Here is a 13,880-nt window from a genome sequence, read left to right as displayed (position 1 = left end):
TATATAGAGTCTGGCAGGTGGTTCACTTTTAGACTATCGAGAAAGGTACAGTGCATCACACTGTATATAACAGAAATGAATCAAACTGCAAGGAGACGTGTTATTTCCTTTTTAATGCACACTAGAACTACGTGCCACCCTTCTGCTTACATTATTACTGTCACCAAGTTCTTTTTCCTGATAACTTGAGGCACAGTCTAGACAACCCTGAACACTTTGACAAGCCACTGAGCGTTTCATCTACTTGAAACTTCCCCACTAAAAAATACAACTCTTCTACTCAGGTGTAAGGGCTACTGAGTCCATTAGAGGTTACTTTCATGTAAAGCTAGCGGTCTGGTTCACACTTTACCTTAATGTTGGCTTGATCATGCCATTTTCCATGGGCAGTAAAGTGGATTAACCTTAAATAGAAGCCCATCAACTAATTTAGCCAGAAAGGCGATTTTAAAAAACCTTTTAACCAAAGAACCAACTCAGAAGAGAACGGGAAGATGGCAGAGTCAACATCAGATGGACTAACTTGTAACTGCCCACGGAAAATATCATTAGTTGCCACCTCCTGTTTCAGTACAGCTAGTTATTTTTGTTTTCAGTACTGTATGGGGTTCTCAGTGTGCCTAGTATAGTATTTATACATTTGAGCCAATTTGCAGGTTAGTAAAAAACCCCAGATATAAATCTGTTTAGACATATACATACACAACAAATGCATTCAGCTGTAAATAGTGATACCAACACCCATAGCTACTGAACAGTTCAACATTAACTGTTTTAAGCCTTCACTGACATTAGGAAAATGGATTGAAAGACCTTTGGTATAAAACACTGAAAATTACAAAACTGAGCAGTTTGGTCAACAGTAAAAGGCATATTTAGAATATTTACACTCAAGGTCAACAGGACTTAGTCCTAAGTTAGTACATGAAGGATTTTAACCTAAGTGTCCTGATCTTATTTCTGGCCTCTCTATATACACATTTTGGACCTTTTCAGCCCTCCTGTTCTCTTCTCTGCACTAGATCAGTATTCCACTTCTTCTATAATTGATTGGGGTGTAAAGGAGGATCATCCCAATCCTGTTTGCTGTGTTTTTCACAAAAATAACAAATAAGCTTTTTTTTAAAAGTACCTAAATTTCACAGCTGACAGTCAACTGATTATGCAGCTCCTATAAGATTTTCTTGGTGTGTAGCTCCTTTCTATCCATATTTCCAAGTGAACAGGACTTCAGCACAGTTCCAGTGTTACAATATATACATAAATACATTTCGAAAACCTTTTCCCTACAAAAATATATGCAGTCTTCTGAACTGTTCGATATCTTTATGCTGGAGCGATCTTGCAGCATTTACTATTCTTGCTTTAGGAAAGTTATTCATGGTCTGCAAAAGTGTCTCCAGGACAGTTTGAGGATAAATCTTCTTTATCTGGAAGATTTTTAAAAAGAGCATTATACAGTTGTCACAAGAAAAACACACTGGACTGAGATACAGGGGGTTTCCATTTATGGTGAGCATCCTCAAACACAAGTACGTTAAGAGCATCATTTCTTTTCCTCTTGCAAACAACTCCAAAGAAAAAAATTGGGAATACAATAAGCAATAAGGTTCCCAAAGAAACAAATTTAGGTTTATATTACATGGAGGCTTTCGTTGTGCAAAGGTGACTCATGCATCTTTTGGCCAAGGCATTAGATACTGTTAGTTTACATGAACAGACCAACTAAAGAAGAGGGCTCAGCTATTATTATTACCTGGTATTTTTCTTACCATCATAGGTTGTTCCACACCAAATGCAGTAGAGGTGTTCTTCCCTTAGATACGCTGTCAACATGATTAACTTTTCTGATTCCTGTGTTTGACAAATGAAATACACCTTTAAGCATAAATGGATTATGCATTAATTTTAAAATTATTTTAGCTTATTTAGATCAGGGGTCGGCAAACAAAGGCCTACGGGCCAGATCAGGCCCAATTGCCTTCAGGATTTGACCTACGGACTGTCTGTGAATCGGCGTGGGGATTCTGCTCATTTGGGCTGTGCCATTTTCCCCCCTGCGCCATTCCGTTTCCCCCTCTCTCTCACACACATCGTGGTGGTGCCTCCTCCCTCCCTCCTCGTGGCTTCTCCCCTCCCTGCCTAGAGGAGGAAGGGGGCGGTGCTGGGCTGAGCTGGCCCCTCTCTGGAGTCAGCCCTTTCGCACTGCTCATCTTCCCCCCGCCACTGCCCTGGTGCTCCTGTGGGAAAGAGAGCAGAGCGGACGAGATCGCTTTACCTACCCACGAGAAGCAGTGGCAGCGGTGGCGACGGTGGTGATAGCCCCTGGGAAGTTAAGTTCAGCAGCTGGGGTTGGGGGGTGGGGAGGAGGACTACTTGCCCCCCTTGCCGCTTCTTCCAGCTCCCCCGCCCCCATGCCACTTCTCCAGCCCACCACAAGGTTGTGGTAGCCTGCGGCTAAAAATTTTTGCCGACCCCTGATTTAGATTATTGAAGTGCAATGCAGCTTCCAATGGTATCTAAACCCTACACTTACGTCGAACTCATCTTCCTCTTTTTCTTCCTCCTCCTCTGCATCCACGTCATCTTCCTTTTCCTCCTCTGGCTGTAACCAGAACCACATCTCTTTGGGGGATTCAAGGCCCTTTAAAGCAAAAGTTTGGCAGTAACAACCAACATACCCCACCCCATCAATTTCTTGGCAATTTGGAAAGAGAAAAAGGTGCAACTTTGCACACCTGGAAAAGCAAAATGCTCAAAAAATAACAATAGAAGCAGTCTCAGAACTTGTTGCATACTCAAACCTGAAAAAATGAAAATGCAGCACAAGGCATTATAGCAAAGATTATATTAGCATTTTCAAGTCACTGAAGCAGTAAAACATTTTCTGGAAAAGATGGGGACCATGTCTATGTTGTATGTAGTTCTTAGACAATAAAAACAGGAAGCCAGGCAGGGAAGTAAACCAGAAGAGAGTTGGTTCTTTTTTGCTTTCAGCCTGTCAATGCACCACACTTGACTTACGATGATGTGGGCGGGTGGACAAGCTCGTAAAAAAGTTGGTCTGGTAGGTTATGCATACTTACTTTCAGTAAATGATACCCATCCAAAGTCTTTGGGTCACAAATGCACAAAAAACATTTGAAAGAAATGTTTTTATTTAAACTTACTTTCTGCATATCTAGTTGTTGACAGGCTTTCTGACTTTTCACAAGGTCTCGTTTTACTTGAAGTTGCTCCTGTTTGGTCTTCAATCTCAATCTTAAAAATAAAATGAAACATGACTACCAATAAACAAAACTTGGACTGGTTGAGATATTACACTGATAGAAGAGAAGAGGAGGAGTTTGGATTTGATATCCCGTCTTTCACTCCCTTTAAGGAGTCTCAAAGCGGCTAACATTCTTCTTTCCCTTCCTCCCCCACAACAAACACTCTGTGAGGTGAGTGGGGCTGAGAGACTTCAAAGAAGTGTGACTGGCCCAAGGTCACCCAGCAGCTGCATGTGGAGGAGCGGAAACGCGAACCCGGTTCCCCAGATTACGAGACTACTGCTCTTAACCACTACAGCACACTGGTGTATCAATTTGTTTTGTTCACCATCGTGGGAGTTGTACGATGGGCAGTTTAGAAGTGCTACAAACCCAAATACTATATTACACACACCTTTTGGGACCCAGATCACTGTGAGCAGCTCCCATCATCCCTGATCTTTGACCATGCTGGCTGGGGCTTGTGGGAGTTGGAGTCCAATAACATGTGGAGGACACTATGCTAACTACCCCTGGTGTAGTTCATACTGGCAATACCTGGTGGTGATATTTGATGGAGTAGCAGCCTAATTTGGTATGAGGCAGTTTCCTATGCATTGTGGGAAGGATAACCCCACACAGCACTGTTCCTCAACCTAGTGCTCTCCAGATAATGTGGACTCCCAACTCCAATCAGCCCCAGTCAGCATGGCCAATGGTTCTAGAAACCACTATGCTGGCTGTTGCTGGCCTCAGTTGACTGGAAGAAATTTTCAGAGTTTCAGACAAGTCTTGTCTGGCCGTATCTGCAGAGCTCATGGATTCAACAGGGGACCTTCTGCATGCAAGCACGTGTTCCACCATGAAGCCGCAATCCTTCCCATAAACAATACAATTCTTATTTGCAAAGAGAAGACGAGGAATGAAGCCCTTGAACATTACTTGAAGAGGTCAGCCGTCTGCTCCTCCGCTTGTTTCCTCATATGCATTTTTCTCCTGTAGTTTTCCAAGTTTTCTTCAGCTTTCCGTTTCTTCACTTCTTCATGGCCAAGCCCACTTCTGCCTGTTCCAAGTTCAAAGTGCTAGTTAACACATCAAGAGGCACCGTGTTTGAACTTTAAAACATTAAAAAGGAGAGAATGGACACAAACCTGTGGTAATGTTCAGAGGAATAGGCTCAACAATCCCCTTTCCTGCAGAAAACAAGAGCAGTCACGGTTGATAAAAACACACATGATCATCACTATTAGACACATTTGTGTTCCTTTCATCACAGGAGCTCAGAGTGGCTTGTAATGGGGTTCTTACATTACAACAAACCCTGTGAAGTGGATCAGACCATGAGTTAATTACACACCTTAGGCCAGGGGTCTGCAACCCGCGGCTCCGGAGCCGCATGTGGCTCTTTTACACCTTTGCCGCGGCTCCGGGGCGGATACTAGCGAGGGGAGGAGGCGCATTGTGCGCCCTGACACTCCCCACTGTGACGGGCGCTGTACTGGCTGTGATGTCGCATGGGGGTGGTGCGTGCGTTAGTCACGCACTGTCCCGACGTCACCTTCCCACCCGCTGTCAGATCGCGGCTCTGGAGATATATTTGTTTTAAATGTCGCAATGGTTTTGCGGCTCCCAGTTTTTCTTCTTCTTCGGAAATGGGTCCAAGTGGCTCTTTTTGTCTTAAAGGTTGCAGACCCCTGCCTTAGGCTATCTATTTGGCATCTGAACAGAGATTTGAGTCTAGTCTGGTTAAAGTGTTTTGCACTGGTTCTCTGTATCTTTCATGTACGTGCATCATTTCAAACAATATCAACCGGAGAAATGAAATTTACTGAACAGATAACAGGCCTTTGCCATAACTTGAAAAAATAACTATTATATGATTCTACATTAATGTTGTAGAGTAATTCCCCTCAAGATGTAAGTTATACTGGTTCTAACCTCACAATAAATTTATGTTACTATTTGAAGATTTTTATTTTGCTTTGACATTCTGTTAATTAGCACTTCCTGTCTCCCAGGGAAAGTATCAGGGCAAGAGGAAGACCAGCCGGGTCCAAACCACCAGCCAGAGAACAAGCAGCTCCAGGGAGATTGCTATTTCCCCCTTCCAGAAAAAATACTCTGTTCCAACTGCTAGTTGGGCCTGGGAGTGCAGAACTGAAGGGAATAATATTCCGGCCCAACCACTGGCCAGCAGACTCAGGGCTGCTGATTCATTTGTGAATCTGAGGTTGTTTCTTCTTCTTCTTCTTCTTCTTCTTCTTCTTCTTCTTCTTCTTCTTCTTCTTCTTCCTCTTCTTCTTCTTCTTCTTCTTCCACCAATCTCTCCCTCTTCCTTAATTTTTTTTGGGGTGTGTGAAGTGATGATTCACACCCCCCCCACAGCGGTGATTTCAGGGTCCCCTCTTACAGGGGATTGTACCTTGATATGGGAGTCACTGGCCATACACTGAAAGGTTGTGAGTGAACTCCCCTGCATTGCGGGGATATGGGGTGGGCTGCCAGCAAACACAAGCATGTCCCATCCACCCTGAGGAGCCCCAGTTCCCCCAACTGGGGGACTGGGAGGGATACATGCCCAATGCCTAAGCCAAGGTCTTCCTACATCTGAAAGGTTTAATAAAGCTGTGGCCAATTTTTAATTCCATAACACGTTGTCACGGGCCGTTATTCCTTCTGGTAGTCTCTCAGGGCTGGGGGGGGTCTCTGCCAGGGCACGCAAAACACTCTGTTCCAACTGCTAGTTGGGCCTGGGACTGCAGAACTAAAGGGAATAATGTTCTGGCCCAACCACTGGCCAGCAGACCCAGGGCTGTATATTTGTGTGTGAATCTGAGGTGCTGCTGCTGGTGGTTGTTATTATTATTATACCACCAACCTCTCCCTTTTTATCAAAGGGAAGGAGGAAGGGCAATCAATGAGATAGCATCCTTTAATTTTTTTTTTTAAAAACCTTCCTTTTTTATATGAGGGAAGCTATTTAGGGTGAACCAAAAATGTCTTACGCAGCAACTTTTTTTGTTGTTCTTACTTTTACACAAAGAAAGGGGCTCCGTCAAAGTCTCAGACAGGTAGTAAAGGCATCAGGGCACTCACATACACACACCCACATAGGCAGAAGGGGAGACGGAAGGAAAGAAAAAGAGTTAAATAACAGGGCAACATTTTTTGTTCTTACTCTGAAAACAACCCCCGTTTCTTCTTTCACAGGGGTAAGGAAGGGGAAAGGGGGTTCCCAGCAAGCCCCAAGCCAGCATCTCTGTAAATCACGCCTACTGGTCTGTCACGCTGGCCTGCTGAGCCGGGGCTTGCTGCAAAATCGAAATAGTGCCATATTTTTCCGTGTATAAGATGATATTTTTCCTTAGAAATAACAGGCAAAAATTGTGGGTTGTCTTATACATGGATAGCGGGGGGGGGGGGGGGAGCAGCCAGCAGGATTGGCAGTGGCGATTGGGCATGTGATTGGTTGCTGCAGCAAGGACTGCTTTTTTTAAAAAAATAATTTTTATTAACTGGCCAATCACATCAAATTAAATCACATCATATAAATTCCGAATTACAAAGCCAAATTTTTAAATTTTGTTGGGGGAACCCATACTTCAAGATCCAAAGGGGGATTCAGATAATCTTCTTATTACTGCGTTAATGTCCAAATCAGTCCCAATCAGTCCAAACAAAGTTCATAATTCTATCCAGTCTTATCTTGGTGTTGCCACATCATATCTTGTTCGTATAATTTCTCTTTTTCCTTTATGATCTCTTCTGTTAGTCTCCTTAAGCCGATAGCAAGTGTAATAATCCTGTGTGGATTTCCCGTTCCTCCACTAAGTCCAGATGGTTTCCATATATCTCCTTCGTAGATAACATCACTTTTTCCATCGTAAATTTTGGCATTTGTCGCTCTTAAGTCCCACCGAGAAGTTGATTCACGATATGTAAACAACTCTATTTCTCTCTTTCTCCTCCCAGACCCAAGAGCTCCCACAATGCCTCACAAAATGGCGCCGGCATTTTTTTCTGAGTGCGACACTCCAAAACTTTTAGCTTTCCAGCTTCCTCTTGAAACATTGCTTTGGATCAAAAGTTTATCTCCACACAGCCTTAAATCCACAGCTTAAGTCCTTAATTTCTGACTCATTAGGGGAGGAGATTCTTGTTAAATCACATGAAAAGGTAAAGGCAGGTTTCCCCCCCTCCCCCCTCAGTCATTTGTCATACTGTATCTTGACGTTCTTCTCGTATTTTATTGTTGTCTTGTTATCAGAGATCTCTTCTGTCAGCAGTATTTACTCCCCTTTTTCCTTGATGTATGTGCAATTAATCACGTCCAAATTGTTTCTTTTAAGGATCATTGCAACCAGCGGCGCGAATCGGGGACGGCGTCGAGGAGTGCCGAAAATCCCACAGGAGGGCTTTGTGCCTAGTGCCCCCACCCCCACAAATTCGGGGGTGGTATAGGGCACAGTAGGCAAAATTATTGGTTGCGGCAAAAACTGAACGATATGTATTGAAAAATCACCCAGGTTATTACACAGACATTCCCATGATCTCTCAACCCAAGAACTGTTTTAATTGGATTGTTTGTGTATTTTAATTTTATATTTCAATGCTTGTGTCATTTGTTTTTATACTTCTAAACCACTTTGAAGCCTATTTTGGCATTAAAAGGTTTATAAATTAATAATAAAACAACAACCATAATAATACCATGATACAGTCTTATTCAGAAAAAGGGAAGCTGAGAAACTCACCACTTTTGCCAAGAGGTTGACCACTTTTATAACCCATCTTCTGAAGCATAGCAAAACCTTTATTCTCGTTTCCCAAAGCAATGTTTAAAACAGTATCACGTTGTTCTTTCTCCTGCTCTTTTATACTCTTTTGCTGACTTCTCTCGTTAGCTTCCTTTTGTTTTTCTTCTTTCTTAAACACTTCCTTTGTACGCCTCAGCATTGGCATGCCTGGTCTGATGTCCTGGCTGAACAAGTCCAAATGTCAAACTATTATATAGCAATTACAGAAATAAGTAAGTAAGTAAGTAAGTAAGTAAGTAAATAAATAAATAAATAAATAAAGTTTTAAGAGCATTTTCAGTGAACCACATGTAATGCTTAACAGTACATCCCTCAATGTTTTATGGGGCTCACTTCCAGGTAAGTGTACATTGATAGCAAGGTTAATACAGTTTCCAAACAGAATACCACTAATCTATTGTAATTATCATTCTTGCAAGAAGAATATGTTTCTCTTTTCTTCTGCTGAAATGGAACAAGGATAGATTAAATGGTACGATAAAAGCCCCACACAGTGGTATTTCTGTTGCTGTAATATGCTCACAGAACACACTGGTATATGAAAGGCATGGCAAGGAAATTGAAGGGAAAACCTAGGTTGAATCAGTAGAGCTGTAATCCACAGTAATATATTCTGGAATATGTGTGGGAAGCTTTTGGCCCTCCAGATGTTGCTAAACTACAACTCCCATCAGACCCAGCAAGCATGCCCAATGGTCAGAGATGATGGGAGTTGTAGTTCAGCTACATCTAGAGGGTCAAATGTTCCCCATACCTGTTCTAGAGGCTGCTACTTCTGTGCTAGGTCTTACTGAAGGAGACTATAGAAGGGGAATATATTAGAGGCTTACCAGTTCATTGTCCACAAGAAAGGGCCGTGGGAAAAGCAGTGTTGAGAAAGAGTGTAGTCAAAGAGTTAGTCTATGCAGGGATGGGCTTAAAATGGCTTAGGTGGCAGTCTGAATCTATTCCGCCCTCCAGTTCAAGTTCATTTTCCTGGATTTAGGAATAAGCAATTCCTATGCCAGTTTCATGGACCACTTAAACATACTCCTCAACCACTTAAAGCCATGTAGCTGGGCTAGAATCATTGAGTTCAGTCACTGTAGCACAGAGGCAGGTATCCTACATTATATGAGGGTGCCAAACTGGAGCTGTAACCCAGGAACTGGATAGCTCTGAAATGGCAAGAGGAAGGGTGCACAGTTCAGCTTTCAGTCCCAAATGTCACTGGTCATGTTTGATCAATCATCCAAGGCTTCACAAACCATGGTTTATGAAGCTGTAGACAAGCATCATGGCCATGCATCATTCCCTTGCTCCACCTGATTATCCTTCCTCTAGCTGTGCCCCAGATTGAGCACAAAGAGCCTGGGCTGCAGTAAGCCAGAGTTCCTGATACACCAGAACTAGGAAGCTCTGGCTTAAAGCAAGCCAGGATCTTTACACCTCAGCCAGTATGCAGCCAGAGAGTGCAAAGCGATGGCACTTGGTTTATTCTTTATAAGGTTTTGGATGATCACACATATGCACACATATGTAACTCTTGGAAAGACCAAAAAATGATACACCCAGTTCAGAGACGGATAAGTGCAATCTAAATCTAAACTACTTCTGTGCTAGGTGTTCTTGGAGCAAAAAGGGGGGCTATACAAGAGATTAACACTCTTCTTGTCCCTTGGTGGAAAAGTTGTTGGTGCAGAAAAAGAGTGGAGCAGTCAGTACAGTTAGTCCATGCAAGACGGAGCTGTTCCGCCTAGCCTTCGGTCCGGGCCCAATTTGACCCCCCTCTATGGGACTCTGTAAATTACCTCTTTGGCCCATTTATCGGGTCATGTGGGACCAACATGGATAGCTGGCCCTGATGAATACTTGAGGTTCCTGACCCCTATGGTTGTAATTCATGGGCAGTCATTTAATTTTATCCTGATTCTAATTTTTAAGCTGTATTTTAATCAGTTGTTTGATTGTGTTTTCATGTATTTGATGTTAGCCACGCTGAGCCCGGTCTTGGCCGGGGAGGGCGGGGTATAAATAAAAATTTACTTACTTACTTACTTACAATGGTGTGCTAAAGGAACTGACAAAAGTCAGAACAACGTTTGCATGTGGTTTGAGACTGCAAGACCTGGGTCCCCAGATGGCCAGCTCTAGTCCAACAACAAAAGGGGACTCAAAGATGAAGAACCCTCTTCTAGGTGATATCAACTTGAAGCATTTTAGCCAGACCTCTTACTCAAAAAATAATTGAAAAGTTCTGTATCTGAAACACCACAAATAGCTTCAATTATTAGTGCATGCGTTAGGCACTGACAAGTTTGATAAGTTTAGAAAAATATTGCACTTACATGTAAGAAGGTAAAGGGCTTCTGGGAAATGATATACAACGAATTGAAAAAGATGTTTAAATATACGTTTGTTAAAAAACCAGAAGCCTTTTTGTTAGGAATAACAGGAAGAGAGATAAAAAGATGTGATTATAAACTGTTTCAATATGCAGCTACAGCGGCAAGAATACTAATGGCCCAAAAATGGAAACAAGAGGAACTACCGACCTTGACTGAGTGGAGAACGAAACTTATGGATTATGCAGAATTGGATAAAATGACTGAAAAAATTAGATATCAGAAAGATCACAAATTCATTGAGGACTGGGGAAAGTTTACGGAATATCTGAAAACGGTATGTGATGAACAGACAACGCTAGTGGGTTTTAAAGAGGCTTTGTGATAAACCAAAGTATATTGTAAGAAAGAAACTGAGATGGAAGGTTAATTAGCAAATCGGCAATACTACATAGAAAATGTGTAAAGATATGAAAAATGGATGATTGAAGGAGGTACTGGTGGAAGTTCAAAAAACTGTAAATTGGTAAACATGGTTGTCAAAATTATTTGTTAAAGAAAAACTTAATAAAAATTTATATATATAAAAAAAGAAAAATATTGTACTTACTTAACATTAATAAAGGAATCAGACATGTAGTCATCTTCTTCATCACCCATGATTGGTATTAATACTCCACTTGCAGACCTCTTGCCTATAAACAATATTTTTCTACCTTTTAGAATGCATTGAAAATAGCTAAAGTTTTCACTGATTTTTTTGTGGGGAAATTATTATTATTTCATGTAGAGTACCGTATTTTTTGCTCTATAAGACTCACTTTTTCCCTCCTAAAAAGTATGGGGAAACGTGTGTGCGTCTTATGGAGCGAATGCAGGCTGCGCAGCTATCCCAGAAGCCAGAACAGTGAGAGGAATTCCTCTTGCTGTTCTGGCTTCTGAGATTCAGAATATTTTTTTTCTTGTTTTCCTCCTCCAAAAACTAGGTGCGTCTTGTGGTCTGGTGCGTCTTATAGAGCGCAAAATATGGTATTTATATCCCAACTTTCTTCCAGCTTGGAAGACTTACAACAATTAAAAACATTATTATAAACTACAAATTAACAAAAACAAACTGTGACTTTGTTACAGCTAATAGTTGCCACAATTTTCAGAGTGCTCTGGTGGGAGGAACAGTAAGCTGTAAGCTGCCCAGAATAGCTTGGGAAACCCAGCCAGATGGGCATGGTATAAATAAAAAAATTAATAATAATAATAATTTCATTTAGTGTTCCTAGAAAGAGAGCAAACTTTAGGGGCACTGAACCTTTAGATTAATGTGGTGGCTCAGTTAGATGAAATCCCACCTAGAAACAACTGAAAAGCAAAAGCAACAAATAGCCTTGTGGCACCATAAATACTAGAAAAATTATTATGACTGATGCCCAACATCATCATGCCAGTCAGGCTGCTCACCCCAAAAGCCTTATACCTCAAGTGGGATTGTAGCCTGACACATACAGCACAATTCTGTGTTTATCTAGCAAGTGAACAAGTCCCCACTGGATTCAAGAGGACTCGCTCCTTGCTAAGAATGCACATTAGCAAAGAAAAGGTGTCATACACAGCCCCTCATGATTACCCCAGTCTCCCCATATTAACTGAATGTAATAAGAGTCCTGTCGAATCAGATGAAAGGTCTATATTCTAGCCTAACATCCTGCTGTGCATAGTAAAATAACAGAACAAGCTTGCTTAAGGACTAATGCATTATTATCATTATTATTAATCCTTAAATTTCTATACTGCCCTTCATCCAGAGATCTCAGGGTGGCTTACAACATACTGTATTTTTCGCTCTATAAGACACACTTTTCCCTCCTAAAAAGTAAGGGGAAATGTGTGTGCGTCTTATGCAGCAAATGCAGGTGGGAGGCTCTGTCAGCACTCCCTTTAAAGAGCTGCGTGAAGTGTGTGTGTGGCTCTTGGGGGCTTTTCTCCCTCCTTGGAAAAAGCCCCTAAGAGCCGCACACACACTCCGCACACTCTTTAAAGGGAGCGCGGGTCTTGGGGGAGCCTTAGCCGTGCGCAGCCTCTCCTAAAGAAGAAGCCAGAACAGCGAGTGGGATCCTGCTGGCTGTTCTAGCTTCTGGCTTAGCCATGGGATGAAGGCTCCGCAGGGGAGCAGGGAACCTCTCCTAAAAACTAGGTGCGTCCAATCGTCCGGTGAGTCTAATAGAGCGAAAAATATGATACAAAAAACACACACACACAAAAACAATAATACATACTACAATAACAAACAAGTGCAATTACACCCCCTGCACCTATACAGGTGTTATTATTAACAGCATCAGCTTTCGTGAACTACAGTCCACTTCATCGGATACATGAAGTCGTATCCTCTGTGCTGCAAGTACGCACACACACACATATATATAGTGGTGTGCAAAACAGCCCTCTCTCCTTGCCGTCCCCCCAGCAACTAGTGTTCAGAAACACGCTGCATTTGATCGTGGAAGTTGTATACAGCCAACCTAGCAGCACAGAATTGCAAGGGAGCCTTAGGGTCATCTAGTCTAAACCGCACCCCCACACACACAATGCAGGAACCCCACGGCTAGCAGCTGCCCATAGCCTGATCTAAGAAGCTGCCCAACATTCGCCAGCAACACTCAAATCGGTACAGCACCAGCTCTTTATCATTATTCCCTACCAGCCTCCGCGCGCCTCTTCCACCCAGTGAAGCCTAGCCCTCTTGCGTTCCAGTCTCTCGGCAACTGCGCAGGTGCGCATGCGTGCCTTCTACCGACCAGCTTCCGGGTATGGAATGCGCTTGCGCGGCAGCCGGCGCTTCCTCAGCTGGTGGGGAGAGAGGGATTCGGTTACTGAGCGGTGCGCCATGGCGACGTCAGGTGTTTGCCCCTTTCTGTCAAACGTCGCAGTGGTCTGCGGTACCGCGAACTGTCGGAAGAGGTGGGTCTGGGAGACGAAGGACTTACTTGCGGGGGGGGCAGGGGGGGAGAAGAGCCGCTGGGTCAATATTAAGGGGTGGCGGTTGGGTGGCGTGGGGGGGCACTTTAACTGGGTCCCTGTGAGGAGGAGGGAGGAGGGAACGAACAACGGCGGCTCCTACGGGTGGGCAGCGGGGTCAAGTTAAGGTGGTGCGCTGCTTTCGCGGCGGGGTGCTTCGGCCCTTTAGGGCAGGCAGGCGCTTTCGAGAGGGGCGGGCAGGAGTTTTGAGTGGCGGCGGGTTTCCTTATCGCTGGGGCTGCCCTTGACACCAGGGTGGCAGGCCTTGGGGCTGGATATCCGAAACTGCCGTTTCCTCTGACTGGCAATGGCCCCTCGGGGATCTCTTACTACTGGGGGGGGGGGGGGAGTCGCACCTTCTGCGTGCAAAGCGCACGAGCTGATGGAGCTCCCTCCGAAACTGAGCGGGGCTTTAAAGCGCTTGGGGGCATCCCCAGCAGCTACAGCAGTTTCACACCATTTATGCAGCAACAAGC

At 43.5% G+C, this 13,880-nt stretch overlaps 2 protein-coding genes across 3 annotated transcripts in view; one reads left to right on the top strand and one right to left on the bottom strand.

Annotated features, from left to right (window-relative positions):
• Window positions 1-94: 94 nt before the first annotated feature.
• On the bottom strand, window positions 95-13,187 carry GPATCH11 (G-patch domain containing 11). Of its 2 annotated transcripts, XM_083732794.1 has the most exons (9): window positions 13,088-13,187; window positions 11,003-11,087; window positions 8,006-8,232; window positions 4,403-4,444; window positions 4,194-4,314; window positions 3,171-3,261; window positions 2,537-2,644; window positions 1,773-1,854; window positions 95-1,430 (listed from the first exon to the last, which is right to left on the bottom strand). In XM_083732794.1, the coding sequence occupies exons 2-9, from the start codon at window positions 11,050-11,052 to the stop codon at window positions 1,375-1,377; spliced, it is 777 nt and encodes a 258-aa protein (XP_083588920.1). In that variant the 5' UTR covers window positions 11,053-11,087; window positions 13,088-13,187; the 3' UTR covers window positions 95-1,374. The 2 variants fall into 2 exon arrangements, with proteins under 2 accessions (XP_083588920.1, XP_083588921.1); XM_083732795.1 differs by lacking the exon at window positions 13,088-13,187 and having other exon boundaries at window positions 8,006-8,254.
• A 3-nt stretch (window positions 13,188-13,190) lies between these two features.
• Window positions 13,191-13,880, top strand: part of HEATR5B (HEAT repeat containing 5B) — a 50,212-nt gene continuing 49,522 nt past the window's right edge. The window contains exon 1 of the mRNA XM_083731987.1: window positions 13,191-13,347. The gene's annotated coding sequence lies outside the window, so the exon portion shown is untranslated. The remainder of the gene's footprint in view (window positions 13,348-13,880) is intronic.

The sequence above is a fragment of the Podarcis gaigeae genome (genome assembly GCF_964106915.1).
Source record: "Podarcis gaigeae genome assembly, chromosome: 3".
Lineage (NCBI taxonomy): Eukaryota > Metazoa > Chordata > Lepidosauria > Squamata > Lacertidae > Podarcis > Podarcis gaigeae.
Note: the sequence above shows the minus strand (reverse complement) of the source record. Positions and strands in the feature narration are given on the sequence as shown.